General features: G+C 47.5%; 1 protein-coding gene across 1 annotated transcript in view; it reads right to left on the bottom strand.

Annotated features, from left to right (window-relative positions):
* The window catches only part of usp43a (ubiquitin specific peptidase 43a), a gene marked incomplete at its 5' end in the record, with an annotated part of 81,178 nt that extends 56,271 nt beyond the window's left edge, over positions 1-24,907 (bottom strand). Inside the window, 2 exons of the mRNA XM_079337611.1 lie at positions 13,697-13,858; positions 24,287-24,907. Coding sequence (XP_079193737.1) covers positions 13,697-13,858; positions 24,287-24,907 — 783 coding nt within the window. The remainder of the gene's footprint in view (positions 1-13,696; positions 13,859-24,286) is intronic.
* Positions 24,908-25,263: the final 356 nt, after the last annotated feature.

The following is a 25,263-nucleotide window of genomic DNA, read 5'->3' as shown; positions in this document are numbered from 1 at the left end:
CTCATCCGGATGCATGATGAGTGACGTTACCAACGTGCAGAGACACCTTGCCCGTGTTTGTTTGTTAATTAAAAACAAGAAATGTCTCATTATTAGGAGCCTCGGACTTGTATCTTTACTGATGTTGTATTCAAGTTTAACTCTAGAGAACAGAATGATGTAACTATGTCGTCTTTTAAACAGCCTTAAAAGGACACTTTCACCATGTTGAAACGACTTTCTAAAATGTTTGTTGCCCCGACATTTCGTCATTGAGACTGTCTTGACTTGTGTGTGTCCCTGAGTGTGTGTCCCTGAGTGTGTGTCCCCGAGTGTGTGCTGAGGCATGGTAGCCCACACTTTAAGCTGATGGTAGCAGCTTGATGTTTGAGGCCTCCTGCAGGAGGAGATGACGTCTCCCACTGAGTGTGAGAATTAGATGAGCCGGTGTTGACGGAGCAGTTTGCCGCTTCAGGACTGAGCCACATGCGCTCTCTTCTCTCGTCACCGGAGCAACAAGCTGCAAAGGCATCAGCGCAGATCAGAGTGGAATAGAAGTGTAAGCTAGTACACCTCTTCACCTTTTAATCAAGGAGCTTCTAATGTCAAATCAAGCAAGGCGTTTAGTCTAAAATCAAAGGCAAAGTTTGGATACGCAGCATGGCAGCATTACAAAGGTTACATAAGGTCAAGGAGCTCAAGGTCAAGGAGAGTCAGCAGAGGAAGAAAAAGATGCACAATTCACCTACATCGCAGAGTGACAACAACACAAGGAAGGATCGAGAGAGAGGAAGAGACAACGTCAGGGAGCGCAAACAAACCAGCTTTAAGTCTGAGCGGACACACAGGTGCTGACAGGAAGTGATCAGAGGCAAAGCAGTCTGTTGGTCAAAAGCTGTTCTTGTGAGTTCTCATCATCCTCATCCTTCAGGTAGTATGGTGTTCATAAAGAGCTGGGTCTTTTTAGGTTTTCTTAAAAGTGCAAATAAACAGATCCAGGAGCACACCAAGCTGACAGTGTGAAACAGAATATATCGTGTCGAGTGTTTAGACAGGATGTTTGGGAAAAACTGTAAAACACAGGGAGGTATTTCTTCTGTATATTTCAGATTCAGACTGTCTAACAGAGGATGAGTGTAAAAAGAGAGAACCAGAAGAGAAAAATGGGGGTGGGCTTGGGGGGGGGGGCAGTCTCTATCCGAGCGACATGGAGTCTGACTCAGGGGGAGGGATGAGGATAACGCTGTCCCTGCAGTAAAGCGGCTGACTCACCTCTATTCTTTGAGCTCCGGACCACTGCCACTAATTCAGCCTTTTCAAAGCCGACTCACACGGCTGTCTGGGTGATAACGAGGGGAACCGTCGGCATTTAACCCCTCGCACACCCAGCCATTATTACTTCCCTTTTCAGCCATCACTTGTGCTTCTGTTTGGCAAACTGGTCACTCTTTACTCATTAAGGTTTTATTTTTGTTTCGTTCACAGAGAAGGAATAAAAGGGGAAAGTTTCTCGGCGTGATTCACTGATCTGGAGCCTGTTGCAATTTGAAGAGCGCCGCACGTACCCACTCCATTCCACGCTGTGCCGAGTCCAGCCAGACCCGCCACTCTTTGGCTGTTACCATGGAGACGAGAGGCGAGCCAAAACAAAGGCAGAACACAAACTAAGCAGCCTCAGACAAGAGGCCCTGGCAGAGCGCTGACAGCCTAATCTGGCTTGGCGAGCACCATCTCTCTCTCCCCCCCCATTCTCTCGCCCTCTCTCTCTCTCTCTCTCATCTCTGGAAGAGTTCATTCCCAAGCAAATATTGACTCAGAGAAACAAACGAATCGACGTGACTAATCAAGATGAAAGAGGGAGAACTCATTAGCCTCCAGAGAGTGCGGGTCCATGTGAGAGTGTTTTCCCCTCGCTTTGATGGCCGCTGAGCTCTTAGATGGCCGGTGCCGGATCCTCTAGTCCTAACAGAGGTAAAGGGGGGGGTAGGCTGAAGGCTGAAGGGGTATTGGCATTCTGGGAAACCCGGGGAGAGATTTCATACCAAAGGAGGATGCTGAGAACTTTAAAACTGAAATGTGATCACACGTAGGAGAGATTAATTTCCTCCTGGACCCTTTTTTTTAAATGTCAAAAAAGCTCGCTTATGCAGAACGTCCAATCTCAAACACATCATTTAATTTATAGTTATAGTTAGAGCCGAAAATATATATTTTTTAAATACCAGGCTGGAGAGGGTGACAACAGGGGATGTGCGAGATTAGCCGACTACAGGACAGGAGGAGCCGGGAAAGGGAGGAGACAGGAGGGGAGGGCGGAGCTAAGAGATTCAGGGGGTGTGTCCTAAAGTCTCAAAGTAAGCCTTTAATATTAATATCAATAAAAGCCTAAAACTCCAAATCAGATACAGTATGTATGCTGTAACAAAGCCGCCCGCCACTGGACGGTCAGTAGCTACATTAACCAGTAAGAAGGACTAGAGGCTGCTGATGCTAGCACTGCTAACGTTAGCCACACACTAACTTTGAACTCATCGACTGATCTGAATCAATTTGTGTTTAATCGTCGGGGAAATGAGTCTCTGGGAACATCAGCAGCAACAACATTTGCTGTATGCTGTTTTAAGAGCATCCGGCTGGAGCTGCAAAAAAAAAAAAAGGTCTCTGTCTGTTTTTTTTTTTTAAACCCTTTATCCTTTTTGCACAATCTGCTACACTCGCATATTAAAGCCAAAGCCTCACTAAAACCAAGAGCAAACACACATGCACCCACACAGAGTCAAACACAATCTGCTCGCTCACACAAGCCGACTGAATCCAACACTGAAGCGACTGACGCTGTTTTCATATCCGCACTGAAGATGTCGAGAGAGTTTGAACCTGCTGTTCATACAGCATGTGGCCCTCACAGCCGGAGACTGTCCCTGTCAGACGGGGGGGGGGGGGGAATCTATGCCTGCGATTGTTCATGCTTTAAATGTTCCTCTTTGTTTGTCGCACTTTGTCCCAGCACTTTGTCCCTTCATTCCTTTCTCTTGAGAGACACAAATATTTTCTTTTTTTTTTTCAGTTCCCTCCCCTGAGGACTTCAGTGTACAATGAAGAACAGGTCAGACAAGCATCATGGTTACCGAGCCTGCAGGTGCCAGGAAGACACGACCATATAAGGAAGACAAGCATGTGAAGGGTGTGTCAGAAGGAGGCCAAAACAATGAAGCTGCAGGACAAACTCTGTTTACCTGAATAAGACCAGCAAAAACCAGTTCTCACCACCGAACACTGAGACTGACAGTGACCATTTACATGACTAAATTCCTCTGAGGTTTTTTTTCCACTCGACTGCAGGTGGCAATTAACAGCCACCAGGTATCTCCGGATCCATCTCCACATTAATTACTGCAAAAAGCTCCTTTTTACGCCTCCCATCTGCAGAGCCTTGTCAGAAAAGCTGCTGTGAAAAATCCTGCAGGCATCGGGGAGTAAATGACGAAGCAGGCGAGCGTGAGCTGCAGGTTAGGAAAGAACTGGGAGATTGGGTGAGAAAACTAATAAAGTCTTGAGCATGTCCACTGTCAGACTCACAGCTGTGAGTGTCCAAACAGCAGACAGTCCTAACACACTGATGAAGAACCGTCTGTCACTCAAGCGTCAGCCCTTATCTTATGCTAGCAGCTAGCTAAAGGGCAGCTTTTAGATTTGTATTCAAATCAAAAAACTTATTTATAGATATCAAAAGAGTGAGTGAATGACTTTAAGGAGACAGGTTCCTGAAGAACAGTTCCAGTCCTGTTGGAGTGTTTACAGGATGAATGTGTGATTTTTTTTTTAAACCAGTAGATGTCGCTCTTGAGCGCCAGCGTGAAACCACAACAAGCTGCTGTTTAGCCACGCCTCCACTCTACTTCAGCGTCATGCCGACAACCCTCGTTCACACGAGGGAGTTATCAATGAGAAACGCACCGCGATTAAGCAACCATTAATAAGCACACGCAGTGGACAAACCTTTCCTTCGCCTCGAGCTGCAACCACCTGTCTTCTGCATTAAGTGTTAGCATGCTAATGTTAGCTCGTAGCTTCATATTGCACATAAAGTGACACAGAATGACCGAGAGCTAAAGACATTTAGGTGACATCTAAAGTATGAGCCTTAAAAGAAACTGCATTATTTTGTGTTGACTTTAAATCAAATCCTCTAAAGTCCTCACTCCACTGTTAGTGTTCAGGGATCGAGCTAAGACCAGCGATGAAACCTGCAGAGTGACCTTGAAGGCGCTAATGTGGGTTAATTTATCCCGTGATATGAGAGGCAAAGATGAAGAGTCCTTGAAATAATCATGAAAACGTTTTGAGAAGTTAAGAGCTAGAGCTCCACTTTTTCATACAGCGCTACAGAAAATAATTTAAAAAAATGTGAAGGTCATTAAATTTCCCTTTTGTGCAAATTTCACTCTGAAAGTCTCGCTGTGAAGAGAATACTTTAGCATTTATAAGACGAGTCCAACTCCCATTAAACTCCTGCACTGTAGTCCTCAATTCATCTCTCTCTCTCTCTCTCTCTCTCTCTCTCTCTGTGTATTTACAGAAGTTTATCTCTCAGATGTTCTGAAGCTATTTAAAGCGGGACGACATCTCAAACATTCATGAACTTAATCAAATCGAAGAATCATCATGAATCTTTCATTCTCGTAGCAGCATCCATTAAAAGCCTTTCACAGAGAGTGTCCACGTGCACACCGGTGAAAGTGTTCATGATGCCCACCTGGAGTGACTGCAGTCACCTGTGTGTGTGTGTGTGTGTGTGTGTGTGTGTGTTTCTGCTGCGTGTGTGTGTGTGTGTGTGTGTAGGAAACACACGTTTCAAAAAGAGAAAACAGGGAAAAAGAGGGAGCAGGCAGGAGCATTCATTCTGTCTGTGATTATCAAACATGAAACACACACACACACACACAGGACACCTGTAGGATGTGAAGGACCAGCGGAGGATGTACCTGCTGTCCTGTCCTCAACACAAATCGATCTCTGGGCTAATCTGGCTGCTTCTTTATGGATCCACTCGGAGCATGTGTGTCTCTCTCTTTCTGCGGCTGTTTCCCCCTCTGAGAGGACTTCCTTTAATTTTTCATAACCTCCTGCAGAACGGCATTTCAATCACAGCGCTCCTCTGCAGGGAGCCTCCACAGCTGGGCGGGGGGTCTCTAAGCCTGAGCCCTCTGCTTACAAACACAGACTGCTCGTCTCTGCACAGAAATAACATGCTGGTGTTTAGATTCTGTCTCAGCAGTGACGTGTGGGGCCTTACATTTAAAGGCAGGGTGGGTCATTTCCTCCAGATCCACTTTTTAAGATTCTGGTAGAAATGGTCTTTTTTGTCTTTAGGTCGTGACAGAAATTAATAACTCAGGTGCTCTGAAAACGGAACAAAGAAAATCGGTTATCTGTATCAGTTTTTAAGCCTGTAAAAACTTCGACCAATGTCTGCCCCGAGGTACCAATCTGATGAACCAATCACACGCCTCCCTGCTCTTTCACTACCTCTTGTGTACCTCTAGCTCACCGATGACAGAGTTTATACTGAGAGTTTACTTAAAGCCGAATGAGACATGAGACGACGTCATTTCTACACGATGCAAGAGATGAGATGAGGTCCACTTCTGGAGCGATGTAATTGAGGGGGCGTGGCTTTAGAGGGAGCACAGAGAGGGAGGGGGCGTGGCTTTAGAGGGAGCACAGAGGGGAGGGGCGTGGCTTTAGAGTGAGCACAGAGGGGAGGGGCGTGGCTTTAAAGGGAGCACCGGGGGAGGGGCGTGGCCTTAGTGGGGAGCAGAGAGGGGAGGGGCGTGGCTTTAGAGGGAGCAGAGCGGGAGGGGGTGTGGCTTTAGAGGGAGCAGAGAGGGGAGGGGCGTGGCTTTAAAGGGAGCAGAGCGGGGAGGGGGCGTGGCTTTAGAGGGAGCACAGAGGGGAGTGGGTGGGTGCAGACGGAGCACGGAGGGAATGCTTCTTTTAAAAATGACCCTCCCTGCCTTTAAACAAAGCTGCATTGAAACACATGCAAAAGACTCAACCTGCAGCCGAACCACGCTGTCATGACGACGTGTCTGCTGATTGGTCAGTATGTCATTCAGACCTTTAAAATCCTCAACACACACAGAGTTATCAGAGAACAAAGCTGAGTCTGAGTTCTGCTCACATAAACTTCTGTGAATCAGATCATCTCGCGGCCTTGGACTGTTTTTATTCAAGTGTTTATGAGCAGAAGGACAGAAGACGTACAAAGAAGATTCAGTGTATGCCTTCTTCTTCAAGGCGGGAACCAAAGAAGCACACAAATCACTTCAGACGAACTGAACAAAGGTGCAAAGAACTAACTTCTAGACGCAGTGTGTGTGAGTACAAAAACAAACTTTCTGACCCTGAGGAAGACGTCCAAACATTCGCCCTTCGCATCTTTATTCAATTTGTCTCAAGTGATTTTAAGTGTGTAACATCGGACTCTTCCTCAGATGAGATCTCGTTATTGTCACTGTGCAAGCACAACGAAATACTGTCGACTGAATACTGTCATCTTAAGCGGGTTCGAACCCGACCTCGACCCTTTCCTCCCTCTGTCCTCTCCATTCTCTAAAAACAGTGACGTTAACACCAACATCATGAGTACGGCTGCACTCCTCACCTGCAGCATGTTTCTTTATATTCAGTCCATTAACAGCCAGTTCACACATCCGAGTGCTGACAGGTCTCATGGAGCGCCTCTGCTAACGTGAGCAGTCTGATAAACTGACCCGGGTCAGGTTCCTGTCCGGGGTCCAAAGGTCGAAGTTATTTTATCAGATCTGAGGTTGCTGATTCAGAAAGAGGTGAGCTTACCTCTGTAGACCTACAGCGCAGCTTCAGGCTGGATTTTATTTATTTATATTTTTTATTTTTTGTGTCAGAGAAAATGTGGAAGTGGAAAGACGCACACTTTGATTTCAAAGTAAAAAGGTCCCAAAGAAGAAACTACAGTCTTCACATGTACTATATTTTAAAATGCAGGATTTTACACTTCTGTATTGCCCACACACACACACACACACACACACACACACACTATTAAACAGTGGCATGGATTTCTCAACTTCCACGTTCCCATAAGAAGCAGAAAAGGAATCACCAGCACCGACATATCGGGACGGTGAAGATATCAAAATAAAGACACAAAGAAGGAAAAAAAACAAAAAAAACGCAGTCAGAGCCGAGGGACTTTCTGAACGGGTCAAAGAAAAACGCCAAGTCACCGCTTCGCTTTCATCCTGATGCAAACTCAACCAAATAATCTGACTCCCCTCCGTGCAGAGGTCTCACACAGATTTAAGGGGGGGGGGAGAGAGGAGCTGCTCAGTCATTCAACCATCACTCACTGATAGATGGAGACATCACGTCAGGGTGGAGGCTTCATGAACGGGCCGGGTGAATAATGGATGAAAGCTTGGCGTAAAGAAAGTGAAGGCAGAGAAATAGTGTATGTGGGGAAATACTTCTAAAAGAACTCCTCCTCCTCCTCCTCCTCCTCCTCCTCCTCCTCTCAGAGAGGAGAGGGATTCACTGACCCCGTTCATTCTGTCCAGACCGTTTGGACCTGATAGAAATATAGAATCTCTCTCCAACATGAAAGGCAGCATCAAATCTGGACGGAACCGCTTTATAAGACCTCCTGTGATTGGTCGGGGTTTCCCCCCCCAAAAAGAAAGAAAAGGTTCAAACGAGCAGTGAAGATTTCGAGTGTTCATCAAAGTCAACAACGTGCGTGTGTCTTCACTTTGAGGAGTTGATGCTGCTAACGGGCTACAGAGCGCTATAACGCTCAGCGAGGCGTTAGAAAACATCAAAGTGCTTTCATTTGACTTTAAACTGTATATTTCTGCACTTGTCCTTTTCTTTAGAAAGGATTTAGAAGAATAGAAAGTGTCTCTTCCGTGAACTCTCGCTCTCTCCGTCGGCTGGAATGTGTGGCATCTGAGAAATGTCACTTTCAGTTAAGACGGCCGAGTGTGCGGCGGCGGCGGCCGTGTCGAGGGGTTACGCAGCTTTGATGCGAGAGCAGTGAGAGGTACGCGGGACCACACGGAGGCGACTCTAAGGAAGAACAACTTCACCCGGGCGTGACCCTCACACCACAGCAGGGGGGGGGGGGGGGGAGAGAGACAGGAAGTGGAGTCTGGTGGTCGCTCTCCAGTCAAACACACTTTGCTCTCACATTAAATATTAAAGGCTCCGCCGCCTTCACAGGTCTCTCTCTCTCTATTTACAGAGTCCACATAAAGGTCTGGAAGTGTTCTGGACTCCGTTTGCACTGTTCGTAAGTGACCAATCACAGATCAGCAGCTTGTTTGCAGGATTTAAACTGTCCGGATGGAAAACAGAAGAAGGACCAATCACAAACCAGCTCCATTTATTCATCTTTAAAAATCACATTTCTGCAGGACAGGACGGCTAACGTTCAAACACCTCAACCTGAGCGACAAATCTGCCAGGACAGCCAATCAGCATCGAGATTTCTGACCACCTGAAACGGAAAAGAAATGATGGATCCGACCTCCATTTAACAAAAAGACGAATTTTAGAAAATCTTTCTGAGAACTGTTGTCTATAAACTATATATATATATATATATATATATATGTGTGTGTGTGTGTGTGTGTGTTTATGTTTATAAATATATATATATATATATATTTTTTTTTTTTTGCTTATTGTTGTGAGAACTGTTGTTATTTTACAATTACCAACTTTTATAACTATTTTTATTTGTTTTAATTATTATTTATTTTATTTACTTTTTAATTATTGTTATATATATATATATTTACTGGTTTATTCTGTTATTATTTATTTATTTAATTTTCTTCTCTTCTTCCCTCTCTCCATTTATATGGATTTCAAACCATCGCCACTTACTGCCCCAAACACATAAAGACACACGAACACACATAAACACACACACACACATAAACACACACACACACACATAAACACACACACACATAAACGCACACACACACATAAACACACACACACACATAAACACACACACACACACATAAACACACACACACATAAACGCACACACACACATAAACACACACACACACATAAACACACATATATGCGGCGTGCAGGAAGACGTTTGAAATGTGGCTGCTGGAGTGAAGCATCATGGTCCTTAAGTGATCACAACGTGCGGTCTGATCTCAGCATTAGCTGCTCGTTTGTAATCATTTATCATATCGCTGATGTTATATTCACTTTATTGTTGATTTCAATGAATAATTCAGTTTGTGATCGGCTCGTTTTCTTCCCTCTGACTTCTGATTAAAGTTCAAAGCTGTTTTCTAAAAACTCTCTGATTCGTGTTAAATATTTCACAAAATGCTTCTCGGCTGTCGTTACAGCTCGACCCCCTCAGGGGCAAATACGCCATTTAATAAGTCATTCAATCCTGAAATATTTACGGGACATTTGCATGTTTTATGTACAGGCGTGTGTCGCTGTCATTCAGCAGCAGCGGCGTGCCGCTTCAAAGGATTTACTCGCTCTCATCATCGCTTTGTCAAACTGATCGCACGCTTCGGAGCCGATTTTTCACGATCGGCCAAAGCTTGTTTTCTTTTCTTGCATGAGCTTTAAAGGAGCAGTCTCAGTTTGGACCAGAGGTTACACGAGGTCACACGAGGTCACACAAGGTCACACGAGGTCCGAACCGTTGATGCTAATCGTACCAATCAGCGGTCATCCATCGCCGCGCTGAGAGCTAACAGCTTGTGTTATCACATGACTGACTCGGGATCAGACCGTCACCACACCTGGCAGCTGATTCCTCTCATTCATCGACTTTTGCTCTGCAGCGCCCCCTGGAGACGAGGAGCCGCGCAGAGAGCGATCAGACTCAGTATTTCTGGAGCCGTCGATAACAGAGCTCGAGCCCTTCACAGCGTCCACTGACCCCATTTCAAAGTCTATGCAGCTGGCTCGAGGGTGGGGGGGGGGGGGGGGGGGGGGGGGGGCAGGGGTATCTCTCCCTCTCGCTCCACAGTCAACCCTCAAGGGGCAGAAAGGCCAACCACTATCGACGTTTAAAGTGGAATAATGCATGCATAATGCTTTGGCGCTGGGGTTGCATTGGCAAAGCTTGTGTCCCGGCTCGGCCCTGTGGGGTAAGACGGATGACTTTTTAAACACTCTCGCTCTAAATCCCGCTCATGGAGAGCCCACGGCTAAATGTAGCGCGCTGCAGGAGCTCGCTCACAGAATGCTGACAAGTGCAAGTCTCTCTCTCTCTCTCTCTCTCTCTCTCTCTCTCTCTCTCGCTAAGCGGGGGGGTCCCAGACACTTGATAGGAAGAAAGTACAAACTGATAACATTATCTGTTACATGCGTCATTTTAGAAGCGACCAATCACGGCTTTGCACAGTCTGTGTGTTTGTTTTCTATGTTCATCTTTCATTAACGAAAAAAAAAAACACGCCAAAGTAGCCAATCAGAATCGAGCAGCTGCTCGGAGTGATGGATGGTCGTTGATGTGATGGTCCAATAAGAAGAAATGACAAAAAGGATGTTCATAAAAATGGACAGAAAAACAGGACCATCAAGTGTTGATAAAAAATGAAAGAAATATTTGAAGAAGTTGAAGTTTCACTTTTGATATTTCATATTAAATGAACGAGGAGTCGTCGGAGGCTCAGGACGTTTGAGAAGATGGAGAGGAAACAAATGGTCGTGACCTTTTCACTGCTTAAAAACAACAATGTAAAACTTGTTCCCAACATGGTTCTCCTTCAGAGAGGATTTCACACACACACACACACACACACACACACACACACACACACACACACACACACACACACACACACACACACACACACACACACACACACACACACACACACACACACACACACACACACACACACACACACACACACACACACACACACACACACACACAGCGGCTCAGTGTAAACCTATTAACACTGTTCCACACACTATCAAACTGTGTGTGGAACAAGCTCAGTGGAAATGTGCTATAAGTAACATGTTGTCCATGTTTCTGATCCGTCTCTGCTCCTCAGACTTCAGAACCAGATTCAGGTTTTAGGAGGTCCAAGGCGACCACAGCTCATTTAAAAACAAACACTCCCCTGGGTGCTGACAGGGATTCAAGTTCATTTTCTTTGAACAACATGAGCGCCGGGCGCGATAATGACTACTGTGTCAAAGAGGGGAAGGAAAATGAAGACACGTGCGCTGCACACCAAGAGACTTTTTCACCACTTGTAACGTTAATTAGCGCCCAAGATCATTTTTTTTGTTTTTTCAACCCTGGTCATTTCTGATGTTAAAAATCTTAAAAATCATAAATTAGTCAGATCTATTTAAAACATGTCAGAGTCTGCTGTAAAAACAGGCTTTCTGAATGGGTGTGTATGTGACTTCCTGTACTTCTGCAGCCAGCCTCTAGTGGACACTTCAGGAACTGCATGTTTTTCAGTTTCCGCCATCGCTTACTTTTTTTTACATCGTAGGTGAAATCCAACTCTCCATGACCATGTGCTGATTTTAAAGAAATAACAACCACACGTCCAGAGTATACGTCATGACAGGATTAACAGCGAGGTTAAAAAATATATGAGAGCGTCACAGGCCGGCTGAAGACAAAGAAGAAGAGGATGAAACGATGAGAGAGCTGTGATGAGCTGTAGTAACAGGCTGTCAGACAGAGATGCTGCTGTTAATGCTAAGCTAACTGAACAGGTGACACGTTCAAAGAGAGTCACCGGGACGTTTCATAGCCAGTTTAAAACAATAAGATAAGGGAAATGAAAGGTGTTGAGGTCTATGGACATCGATAACGCTGTGAGGTTTCTGTCAGCTCAGCATGACCTGCAGCATCATCCTTCATGTCCGCTTGTCAGGATCAGGTGACAGACGAGGCGGTCAAAGCCTCCCTGTCCCTGAACTGAACTGAACTTCCATCGTTCCACCAAATGGAAAATCAGAATCAGAGTCGAACCCAACACCAAACATGTCGACGCTACCTCAAACCCTCTGAGTTCTGACATCAGCAGTGGAAGCGGGAGCGAGCTGCGCTCCATGAATGAAATCAATTAACAGGAAGCAAGGACGAGATTTCATTTCATAGAATCAGACATGTTCCCCTCCCGGTGAGTGGGGAAAATAAATAAATAAATAAAAAAACAGGGATTTTCTTCTCCTCTCCCTCCCAACAGCAGCGGAGGAAAGCCGGCTTTGTGATTCACTGGCAGCCTAATGAGAGCTGTTTGTGTGGCATAAAAGCTGCTTCTACTAGCGCTGCTGTCAAGAGGAGGGACGCCGGCGGCGCAGCGACTCTTCAGCTCATAACAGTTTTTATTTGACTAACAGGACTGGAGGTCGTAGAGAGGCCCAGACAGGAAGGCCGCACGCTGGCACGAGGATACTTAACCAACGTAATTAAACACGAGGGGGGGTGTGTGTGTGTGTGTGTGTGTGTGTGTGTTTGTATCAGAGGCTGATGCTGCTTATTTAACGTCATAATGAACATGCACCGTCACACAGTCGATTAGCGTTTCCTGTTAGCACACTCGATGTGTAAAGCTTAGAGGAGAACTTTATTTCTGTTAAAAAATAATCATTTCATGTAGAAAAATAAACATGGATGAAGTTTCCATATTTGGTTTAAATGCCACAACAACAGGATGAGTGACGTAGGGTGATCTCTTCTGATTGGTTGAGTGAGGATCACATGCTTCTCGTCCTTCCTGAGGTGCAGAAGGGCGGCCATATCGAATGCATGTGGAAATTACCAAAAGTAGTCACTTGTCAGATAAAAGGTTAAATCTCTACAATAACTTTAAATGTCCAACACAGAGATGTTTTAAAGGGATGTTTTTGTGCTCGGCAATCTGCGGCGTCATGATAGAAAAAGTCAGTTATCATGTGTCTGTCCTTCATTTGCCTCTCAACACATCACCCGTCTGGCGTCTCTCCAAGAGTGAGCAGCAAGGTGAACATCCCACAACAGAGAGAGAGAGAGAGAGAGAGAGAGAGAGAGAGAGAGAGAGAGAGAGAGAGAGAGAGAGAGAGAGAGAGAGAGAGAGCACGGCCTGCTCTCTCCTGATACATCTCAAAGACAGAGAATCACCTCAAACTTCAGGACGGAGCTCGGTGAGTTGAACTCTGCACATCAGCAGCTGTGTTCTCGAATCAAACAAACCAACCCGTGTGGTCGTGTAGTAATCGTTTCACAGCAGGGAGGACAGTGGAGCTGTGATGCTATAACAAGGTCAGTCATGCAACTTTATCCCAGCACTGATGCAAGGCTCCGATCAAACAGTCCTCTCACTCTTACACACAACGCTGTTCTGCTAGCTTACGAAGGCCGGAGCAGCAGGTTGCTCTTTTCACATTCCTTTGAACCTTTAGCGGATAAAAAGAGGCAGAGAAGAGGAGTCTGGCTGAATAAAAATCCTTCTGAGGTGACCCTCAGATGGTGCAGAGTTGAATTACTGTATGTGTGAACAGCTGTTAATGCCTCGAAAGGACAATGTAGGTAAAGGACCTCATGTCGCTAAAGTTGGAATTCATTACCCGAAATGTTTAAGGCAGTGTGTGTGTGTGTGTGTGTGTGTGTGTGTGTGTGTGTGTGTGTGTGTGTTGGGCAGTAACAGAGCCCGAGACTCACCTTGGCGTTGGCTTTGGTCTTGCTGCTGCTGCTGCTGCTAACGTTGTTGTTGAGGCTAGCGTTAGCGTCTTCGTGAACTCTGTCCAAAAGCCAGAGGAGGAACTCGAGGGCATCGTGCTGCGAGTTTCCCCGAAACTGAGAGCCGTACTTGGCCACGATGCTCTAAGAAAAAAAAAAAAATAGAAGTAAAAGAGAGACGTCGGGATTAATATGACACTCTGAGAAGTCATTAAATACAGACACGGTCCCTGACGAAACGATCACAGGAGCCCTCAGGCGGCTCATTAGAGAGATTTAGAGAGGCTGGGACATCTCCATCTCATCATCACTCTGAGATATCTAAGAACACCCGTCAGACATCCTTCACCTGAGAACAGATCAAGTTGATCTGCATCCCCTCCCTTCAGCTGTCACGCTGTTAAGTCCTCATACACAGTTTGAAACCTGCAGGAACTACGGACTTATTCAAATCACTAATAAAATGTTTTTAAAGGCACAGTTTGTGAATTCATCCACCAGGGGGCTTTCAATCAAAAATAAGAACAAAAAAAAAAGATGGCGTTGAGGCGAGTGGGGAATCATGGGAGTGATTCTCTCGCAGCTCTGAGACGTATTTAAAGCAGCTGAAGAGGAGGAGGATACGTGACCTTTAACCCAAAGAAGCCAGTCGGACTGAAACAACCTCTTCATATTATTTCTGTGGCCTCTTCTTTATGAAACGATGTCTTCAGGTGTTATTTTGGCTTCATCAGTAAACGACACACAGCACATGTGAGTCTTGACATTTGTAATATTTGTGGCGCTCGATAATATTTTAAGAGTCCAAACACATCCGTACGCTGCACTGTGAAGAGTGAGTCATACAAAGGAGACACACAACCTGACAGGTGTTAGGAGGGAGGAAAACAGCCAGACTGTCTGATTCAATTAAAGAGGAGGGAGCTGCGTGTTTACGAGTCCGACTGACAAACAAAGACACGCTGAAGTAACGAGTGCATTAGCACCTCGCTAGGTGGCTACTCGCCCGTCTGTCTGCGTCTGTGTGTGTGTGACTGACACGATACAAGCGCTGCTCAACGCCTCATTAACAATCTCCACGTTATACCTGCGCTGCCCCAGGACTAAATATAAACCGAGGAGACACACACACACACACACACACACACACACACACACACACACACACACACACACACACACACACACACACACACACACACACACACACACACACACACACACACACACACACACACACACACACACACACACACACACACACACACACACACACACACACACACACACACACACACACACACGCTCCAGCCGACGCAGACGGCCCACTAATGAGCTTCATCACTACAAGGAAGCACTGACGGGATGGAGGGATGAAGGACGAACGCAGAGAGGGAGAAGTTAAGGAAAGGAGAGGAGGAGAGGAGGAGGAAGAGTAAAGGAGAGGAGAGCAGAGGAAGAGGAAAGGAGAGGAGAAGAGGAGGAGGAGGAGGAAGAGGAGAGGAGAGGAGAGCAGAGGAAGAGGAAAGGAGAGGAGAAGAGGAGGAGGAAGAGGAGAGGAAAAGGAAAGGAGGAAAAGAGAGGAGAGGAAAGGAGAGGAGGGGAGAAGAAGAGGAAAGAAAAGGAGGAGAGGAGAGCAGAGGAAGAGGAAAGGAGAGGAGAAGAGGAGGAGAGGAGGAGGAGGAGGAAGAGGAGAGGAAAAGGAAAGGAGGAAAAGAGAGGAGAGGAAAAGAGAGGAAGAGGAAAGGAGAGGAGGAGAGGAGAAGAGAGGAAGAGGAAAGGAGAGGAAGAGGAAAGGAGAGGAGGAGAGGAGAAGAGAGGAAGAGGAAAGGAGAGGAAGAGGAAAGGAGAGGAGGAGAAGAGAGGAAGAGGAAAGGAGAGGAAAGGAACGGAGGAGAGGAGAAGAGAAGAGAGGAGAGGGTAAGAGAGGGAGAGGAAAGGAGGAGAGGAAAGGAAAGGAGGAGAGGAGGAGAGAGTGCTGTATAATCCCAGCAGACCTGGGAGTGACGGAGCAGCTGTGTTGGTCCCAGAGAAAAGAAGTGAACATTGAGATTTAGATTCTCATTAACACGAGTGTCCAGACAGGAAGAAACAAAATCAACGACTGACAGACTGAACACAATAAATCAGCGTAATCACAAACACACACTACAATCTGACGCAGCGTCCTCCAACACCTTCTCCTTTATAAAACACTTACAGAGTCTGACTTCTCACCACTCACAGCACAGCGGGAGCTGAGGGCACATCGGACATGTAGCTTCAAGAGCTGGGGATCGAACCCTTGACCTTCCAATGGAGAGACGACCGACTCTACCGCCTGAGACAAAGTCGCCACATGTCAGCGTGCAAACTCTGAGAGGAAGTCATGGCAGCTTCTCCACGCAGAGAGGCACAAAGAACACTAAATATTCAGAGTGAGGCGCAGAAAAACATTGCTCCCTGTCGACTGATTTCTCCCTCTGTACAATTCTGAGTGTGTGTGTGTGTGTGTGTGTGTGTGTGTGTGTGTGTGTGTGTGTGTGTGTGTGTGTGTGTGTGTGTAAAAGCTGGTGGTAATGTTGCTCTCTCTTTGATATCTGTTTACGCGGCTGTCTCTCTGAGCGTCTCTGCCACACAGCACTTGAAAAGGGACACATTTGTATTCCCAGGCATCAGTCCCCTTTTTTTTTTTTTTTTTTTTTTTAATTGAATTCTTGTAAATGCAGAAATGAAAGCAGGAAAACAAAGTCGGGAGTTGCAGGTAGAGACGGAGACAGGAAGTGCAGGTTGGTTGAAATGTCACGCTGCTGTGCAAACACTGAGCAGTGTTTCAAGCTGACCTGAAGCACAGCTCGAGTGTTTGCAGAGAAAACACTTCGCAGCGAGTCAAGGAGAGGATGAAGGTGGGCTGAGCTTTTTGTTTAGAACTTATTGATCAGTCTGGAGTCTGATACTCGGCCTGCAGCTGATTGGTTCTGACCCGATGTGTCGGCTTTAGAAGCATTTCTCTTCATTCTGTCATTCTCTTCTAAGACAGCTTTATTTCTTTTATTGATTTAAAGGAGCAGTCTGTACGACATCTAATGGCGCTCTCTTCCTCTGTGAGCAGAGGAAGTTATCAGGTCAACAGGTGTTGCAGCGATGGAAGCGGGCAGTGGAACTGCTTCAGATAGAAGTGATTGTACCCGAGCTAAAAAGCCTCTGCATGTTTCTAATAAGCTCCAGCAGCAGAAAGCTGCTCAAACTAGGATCAATGTTGGAGATGCTTTTGAAACATGGAGAGAGGTTAGAACGCAGAAAGCTTTACAGACCCATGCAGAGCTGGCTAAACACTGAAGCTACAGTGTCCACCACATGCAGAGCTGGCTAAACACTGAAGCTACAGTGTCCACCACATGAAGAGCTGGCTAAACACTGAAGCTACAGTCTCCACCACATGCAGAGCTGGCTAAACACTGAAGCTACAGTGTCTCTACATGCAGAGCTGGCTAAACACTGAAGCTACAGTGTCCCACCACATGCAGAGCTGGCTAAACACTGAAGCTACAGTGTCCACCACATGCAGAGCTGGCTAAACACTGAAGCTGAAAACGTTGCGTAAACCTGGCAGTAAATAGAGTGAAACTAAAATATGAAGGACTCCCTGCTCGTCTACAAACAAAGAAAAGAGCAGCCACAGCAGAGGTCGGGACCTCTCATTGGTCCCCCAGGAGGGAGGGCGTGCGCCCCCCCTTGGTTCACCTCACACCATTACCCTTCATCCATCCTCTCCCTCTGTAAACAAGTCTAAACATACGTACACAGACCCCCTCCCTCTCTCTGCCTAAAGGAGGGATGACAGAATGATGACCGGGCGAAAACTAACGTTGAGGAAGAACTGCATGCAACACTTTCTCTACCCTGAAAGATTGGCTGAAGAGAACCAGGATGTCATTACATCCTGCAACGTGTATAAAGCTGTTCAACCTAGCCTAGCGGTTGTGTTGCTCGCCCTGCCTGTACGTATGGAAGCTCTGGTCCTCGGTGCTACGGCTGTGGCTTCAGGTCGTCACCCCCCCGCTCTCTCTTCAGAACACTTCCCGTCTCTCTTCAGCTGTCGTGCTCGAAGTTTCTGCCTCTTAAATTTTTTGGAGGTGCGCGTCGGGCCACTGCGGGCCACGCGATGCAGAAGTATAAATCAGGCTTTAGAGCTGTACCTCTCCTTCCTCCTTCCATCCTTCCAAATCCAAGCTGCTACCTCCCAACTCATCGAGGGCCACACTGCTTCACCTCAAGATAAAGTGTTTGTTTTTTTTCCACCATTAAATCTAAAGCCTAAATCTTGGAATCAAACCTAAAAAATTTCCTACGCAAGGCTGAGAAGCTCAGGAAAATCCTTAGATCAAGGCGCCAGCAAGTCAAGACTGAACAAAGCCTGCGCGTGTCTGCCGCGGTCCCCGGCGTGGGATTTACAAGCGATCAGGAAGAAATAAGAAGGGATGAGATAGGATGGGAATAATCGCCTGTGAATGGTTTACAGCCGGGGGAAAAGGGCTCCACGCGCTCGGGCTGAAAGTGAGAAATTGATATGCTCAGCTGAAGCTGTGAATCCACCTTTAGCTGGCTCTATCTGTCATGCTATCATTAGCTGATTTGCTAACTCCATGTGCTTCCCAGCCTGGTCAGACTCTCCTCCATGATCGGGCGAGTGCAGCTGCCCACCTACATGTACTACACTGAAGATTGATGTATTCCCACGGCCGCGTCGGGCGCATAAATCACAGCAGGTGTAATAAAGCTGATGGAAATGTTCTCATATTGTAGTGCTTACACCGACACTCTCCTCCTTGTGTTTCTTTATTGCCTCTTGTCACAGCGGTGGAGGTATAATGGAGTGCCGCTCACCGACTCGTGTGAACACATGCTGCTTCCAAACAGCATATGTTGGCTCTGTAAGGGGGGGGGGGGGGGGGGGGGGGGTCTACTTTAGTTGTGTTTATAAGTGTGAGGCCTCCTCGTTCACTATTCAAGCTGCCTCTGTTTAGTCACGGCAATACATTAAAAAAAATCTAATCTAAATATGTAATCTGATCTCATATTTTTAAAAAAAATTGTTTTGGAGATACACTTTAATCTGCAGAAAGTCGTCCCCATCTGCTTCACTGACAAACTGCAGCCATCAACCTGAAGTTAGAGGCAGTCCCAGCGTGCAAACTCAGCGCCAGGTGGTGTGTGTGTGTGTGTGTGTGTGCGTGTGTGTTTCCACAAACAGTAAAACATCCTTCAGAGTGAGAATGAGAGCGGAGACAAACGAAGCATCGGTCCGGCTGTCACAGACTGCCTGCTCTCCATCAACAAACAGGATTACTATAAATCACCGCGCAGGCTTCATCGCTCCACCGGCCTCACGGAGCTGCGTCCCGCCAAGCGTCCTCTAACTTCTAGAGGTCGTGCCTGTGTTGTTCGAGCCTTCAGGTCAGGAGTGAAACGCAACGAATTAACGCACCGTTCGTCCCTCCAGATTTCATCAACAACCGAATGTGTCGTGAAGCCGTTCTGACAAACCTGACCATTAAATACAGAAAGAGATTTCTAATATCTACAAGGTAGAGATGGGACAACGATTAACGCCGATCTGACACGTCGAGTCGGTCGAAGAAAAGGCAGACGGGGGGCGGGACAGAGGGTGGGACAGAGGGCGGGACATGGGGCGGGACAGAAGGTGGGACAGGGGGTGGGACAGGGGCGGGACAGAGGGTGGGACAGAGGGTGGGACAGGGGCAGGACAGGGGGCGGGACAGAGGGTGGGACAGGGGCAGGACAGAGGGCAGGTCAGAGGGTGGGACAGAGGGCGGGACAGGGGGCGGGACAGGGGCGTGACTGGGGCAGGACAGAGGGCGGGACAGGGGGGCGGGACAGAAGGTGGGACAGAGGGTGGGACAGGGGGTTGGGACAGGGGGTTGGGACAGGGGCAGGACAGGGGGGGCGGGACACACGGCCAAAACTAAGGCGATGATTGGAGCGACAGCTGACGATGTGGTCAGTGGGGCCTTGTGAAACCTGAGACTCCGGCTGTCCTGCAGGGACAACATATAACATATGAGAAATAACAACATATGAAATGTCGACTCTTCATGCGGATGGTCACACTCGCTTTCTCGTCGTTTTCGCTGCGGACTAAAAACTCCTCACAGGAGCTTTAAAGTCGACCTCCCTCCCTCTCTGCCGTCTAAGGTCATTCTGGTTTCTACAGACATTCGTGACTCACTCCTAACACCGACCCAAAAAGCTGAAGAAGTTACAGGAAGTACAGCGGCGGCCCTTATCTAATAAAAGTTTCTTTTTCCACGTCTTTGTGGGCCAGTGCCGATCTTTTAGCGGCTGTAATGACCCGTTGTCAAAGTTGTCCCGATTACAGGCTAGAAGGGATTTTATGAGGCTAGTTTACCAGAGATGTCTCTCTCTCTCTCTCGCTCTCTCTCTCTCTCTCTCTCTCTCTCTCGCTCTCTCGCTCTCTCTGAGTGCTCGCCATCGGAGGCGTCTCAGCAGGGGGGCATCCTCCTTTTCCAGGCTGAATGAACATGCTGCAGTAAATGCTTCAAATGGTTCACAGGAGGCTGAGCAGACAGACTCAAATCACTGCATCGATGCGATGGCGTGAGGAGAGGAGAAGGAGGAGGAGGAGGAGGAGGAGGAGGAGGAGGAGAGTGTTTTCCTTTTTGCAGCCAAACTATCATGAGAGGTTTTAGCACCAAATAGAGTTAAGAGAGAATTCTGGATGTAAACACGGAGGGGGGTGGGGAGCACATTAAGACATTGAGTTCAACGGCTCATAGTCCAGAACTGGACCCGGAAATCAGCCAATCACGCATCACCTTTAAGGTACGAGACAAGCGGCCATACTGATCGTTTTTTGGGGTTTTTTTGGAACCGTGAACGACCAAATTTAAAAGAGATGATGCTCCAGGAGAAGTCATCACCCATTGGCTGATTAATCAGATGAAGATGGGGTGGTGCGAAAAACTGCAGTTCCACACGTGTCCACTCGACTCTAAATTACCCGAAGGTGTAAATGTGAGTATGGCTGTTCAGGATGTAGCCCCGCCTCCTGCCCAATGACAGCTAGAATCGACTCCTGCGACCCCGAACGGGAAAATGTCCGCGTCGATGGATGAACTAATTTCTTTATATGTGAAACTGTACAGGAGGTGAAAAGTACGTTGTTTTATTGAGCATCACTTAGGGGCGGGGCTAAGTTGAGTGACAGGTGAGTGTGTTGTAGCTGCTCGCCTCTTTCTCGGTCGATGGAAAGCTCGGTTGAGACAGTATGGTGACAACCATCGCTGGGCTTCATCCGGCCTCTTTGGAAACAGACGGGTGACATCACTGAGACGACGTCCATATGTATACAGTCCATGTTAAAGCTGACAGTTAGCGTGGCGAGGTGAAGAGGAATCACTCTCATCTTCACCCGGCATCCAAAACATCCTTTAACTAAACAGGACTTCGACACCCTTCAAGGTCTCGCTCTCCTTCATCATTTTGTGATCACAAACATGAAGTTTGGCCAGAGTCCACGGAGGCTGAAGTCAGTGAAGCTGCACATGAAAGAAGTCGAAAAAAAAAACGTGTTCTTGAGCTCTTATGATCATGAATGATCTATAAACCCCGAGACGCTTTCTTTTTCTTTTAGATCAAAATAGCATCAAGTTCTTCATCTGTATTAATCACTACTTCTCCCCTCCAGCTTTGGAACAAGCCTCTCTCTCTCTCTCTCTCTCTCTCTCTTTAATACACACGGTTATTAATTCATACTAACTGGTGCTTTCGGTTGAGGCTGTACACCCAAAGTCACTATCATGAAAATCCACCTCTTCCATTATGAATGACAGTGCACTCTTCCTGTCTCTCCATGTCTGAGTGATTTGATTTGTGCACATGTTGCACAGCTCCCCCCCCCTCCCCTCCCCCCCCCTCCTTCCCTACAACGTCCCCCCAGGCTGTTGGTTGCAGCCGAGCGGTTATTACTCAGTGAGCCCCCCTCAGTAAGAGGGGAAGCAGGGGGGAGCCTGCAGCACTCGCTCACAAACAGTCATGAGTGGGGAAAAAAAAGCTCTGTGTTTAAGTGAGTCACCACTTGTTGATTTATCGACACAACAGGGACATTTATTCACCTTTAAAACACGTGACGCTGGAACTTGTGAATGGTTTTATTAATAATGTTGTAAAAGTTGATCCCACGTTTTTTTCTGGACGATACAATCGACATGTCTGCTGCATTGTGATCAGTGAGGAGGGGTTAGCATGTTCTCCCCGCGCTCTAATACATGATTTAGTTCACACTTCGCACAAATCTCCTGATATTTCCATTATTTACACGACGCTTTTTTCAATCAGTCTTCACCCGGGAGGTTCTCCTGACAGAGCCCTGAGTGTTTTATTCTGCAGGAAGTCAAAGTGAGCTGATGTGAGCACGCTGCACAGCATCCTCCAGGGGGGGGGGGGGGGGGACTGCTGCACGCCGATTAGACCGTATACGCACGACCGCTACGATTATCCGTGCAGGCGTGCACGCAATCAAACAGCTGCATGAAGTTTCCTGTTTCGTCAGTTTATTGTTCTCCGCTCTGTTGTGGACAGTGGGATTCTTCTAAACTACACGTAGCACTGATATAGAAGTATAGGGTTCTCAGCGTGGCGTTCTCAGCGTGGCGTTCTCAGTGTGGCGTCGTGAAGCGGACTGTGTCGCTACCTCCTCGTCGTTTTGTGTTTGTGTGTGAGAAAGAGCTCGTGAAAGGAATGCTGGACTCCTCGGCACTCCACAATCCAGGAATGCAGACAAACCACCCGAACTGTTGGGCAGGTGAGTCAAGTGGAATAACCACACTACACACACACACACACACTACACACACACACACACACACACACACACACACACACACACACACACTACCTTTAGCTTAACAAACAACAATAAAAAGTGGGAGTGGCTGTGGATCAGTGGAACATGACCTGCACGCCTGGATCTTTTTCACACACACAGGTTGACCTTTGAACTGCACTCAATCAAGTGCTGATGCGTCCATTCAGGTGTTTGTTCAGCCCCATACAGACAGTGATAGAAGGTCCTACTGCCTACACATCCTGGCTAAGTGCTCTTGACGCACGCCTGCTGGTCTGTGTGTGCAGGACCTGAGCTGAGGAAAATAAACTCTTCAGGCTGGTAGCTGGGGAAATTCCAGGAGAAGAATGTGTCCAAGTAATCTGGCCTGAAGGTAATGGACTCTCTTTATGCATTGCTGGAGCAGCCCACAGGGGGGCCGGGGGCATGAATTTCACTTTGAGCCCCGACTGACCCCCCCCCCCCCTCCCCGCTCTCTCTTTCTGTGCAATATGCACCCTGTCTTCTTCGAGTGCACACTGGGTGCAGCACCCACAGCACAGCAGACACCTCAAGGTAGCTTTATTTCATTTTGTCTGGAGACTCCAGTAACTCCTGCGCTGGAGTACACACAAGGTTTACTGCGTGTCAATTATGTTGTAGTGATTTCATTTAAAATACCCTCACTCCCCCCCCCCCCCCACACACACACACACACACACACACATTTCTGTTTTATTCTACGCATAGTCCACATTCCCAGAAATAAAGGGAGGCTAATGAAATAACCTCAAACCAATTTACTGGCTTTCAGGGCCCCAGGAGACCTGAAGGAGGGGGGGGGGGGGGGGGGGGTTAAACCTGCACTGACTAAATCCACCTTGCCTTGCTGTGTGAACTCTAAAACATACATTTCCGACTGAACACAGGATTATTTTTTATTCATTTTTCTTACAGGAAAGATACAAATAGTCCTTGTTCCTCTGAAGTTGTCGTCACGTGTCTGAGAATTTAAAACCCATATGAAAATGTTGTGGCTTTTATTCCCCTGTAAAGTTATTTCTGATTACCCCTCCAGGCGTCACTTTGACCCCTCCCCTCCATCAGAGGTTACACGCATTACAATGATCACACTATGAAAGCAGTCAGGCTTGTATAGGTCTGAAAGAGGCACTGGTAGTATTTCCAGTTTGTTTCATAACACGCTCCAAGCTTTAAGATAAGATATGACTTTATTGATCCCCAATGGGACAAAAAACGAATAAGATAGTAACATAAATATACAGAGGACTATAATGGGGTGAACTCAACAGGACAATGAAGGAATAATGTGCAGTGAATGGCAGGTTAAGGTTAAGTGGTTTCACTTTGAGTTTTTAGGGCCCCTGGGAGTCTGGAGCCTAAATCCAGCCTGCTGTTGGAAGCCACCAAAGCTGTATAATTGAGACCGAATTAGGTAGCCACATTATTTTTAGGCCTATTGTGGACTCACTGGCAGCGCAGGTGGGCTTTAAGAGATCATATTAATATAGTCCTACTTTTGTTTTAAAGACAAACATGCACATCTTTTCTCGGTTAAGTAATATACGACATGGCAGGTGGACTTTGAGCAAAATAACTTGTGCCTTAAAGAAATGCATGTAACCAAAGCCAAATGCAATAAAAGCCTCAGCCTTCAGGTGTAAATAACAGCGACGACCCCCCCCCCCCGCTCTCTGTGTCCTCACCTTGAACTCCACTGACAGGTGCGGGGTGTACTCCAGCGTCCACAGCGCTCGAACCAGCGACGCCAGCTGCTCGGTCACCTCTCCCCGGTGCGTGTGCCGCTCGTCGCCCCTCACCGCCTCCCCGTTCAGCCTCCTGCTCTGGCTCACTATATCCGCCTTGTACTGCTCCAGCCCGAGGTACTCCGCCAGCAGGTCCGTGTTGCTGAGGCACTGGACCACGGCGTTCATGAAGCAGGTGTTCCCGTGGTTCTTCAGCCCCAGCACCCCGGGGGTCTTGTCTCCATGGCACCACGACAGCCTGTCTTTGACCGAGCCGTGAGAGGAGCACACCGTGGAGCTCTTCTTCACGGTGCCCTCCCGGTACACCTGCGGACAGTCGTCTTTGAACCCCCCCGAGGCGCTCTGCCCGAAGCCGCCGTCGTCGTCCTCCGCGTCCTGCGGTTCCGCGTCGCCAAAGTGAGCCAAAGTGCCCAAAGTTTTAAGGATCCTTCCCATGAAATTCCCAAACGATCGAAGCGATTTCCTCCTCGTAAACCTCCCAGTTTTGTGCTGCTTCCCTTTCCGCTTCGTCGTTTTGGCTTTCATGGCTTTCCTTACCTTGCTTTCCTTGCGGGTATCCATGTCTGGAGAAGGACCGAGAGAATGTGAAGCACCTGTCTGCCAGGCTGTCTACCCCTCCTCCTCCTCTTTCTCTCTCTTTCCCTCCACAAACCTCACCGTTGAGACGGCACCGACTCGGTGCCAATAAGGCACATGATCACTGATAACATCCCCGCCACATGCTCATAGTGTTCCCAGTATTCCCAGTATACGGTACGGTCACCAGTCACGCTCTCTCGCAACTACAGAGATGAGCCGCTTCCCTCCCTCCTCATCACAGTTAGACTTCCTCATCGCTGGATCTCTGCGCTGGATCGGGCACTGCCGGGCTTTGACTCCCCCCCCCTCCCTCCCTCCTTCCCTCCTTCCCTCCCTCC

The sequence above is a fragment of the Symphodus melops genome (assembly GCF_947650265.1).
Source record: "Symphodus melops genome assembly, chromosome: 2".
NCBI lineage: Eukaryota > Metazoa > Chordata > Actinopteri > Labriformes > Labridae > Symphodus > Symphodus melops.
Note: the sequence above shows the minus strand (reverse complement) of the source record. Positions and strands in the feature narration are given on the sequence as shown.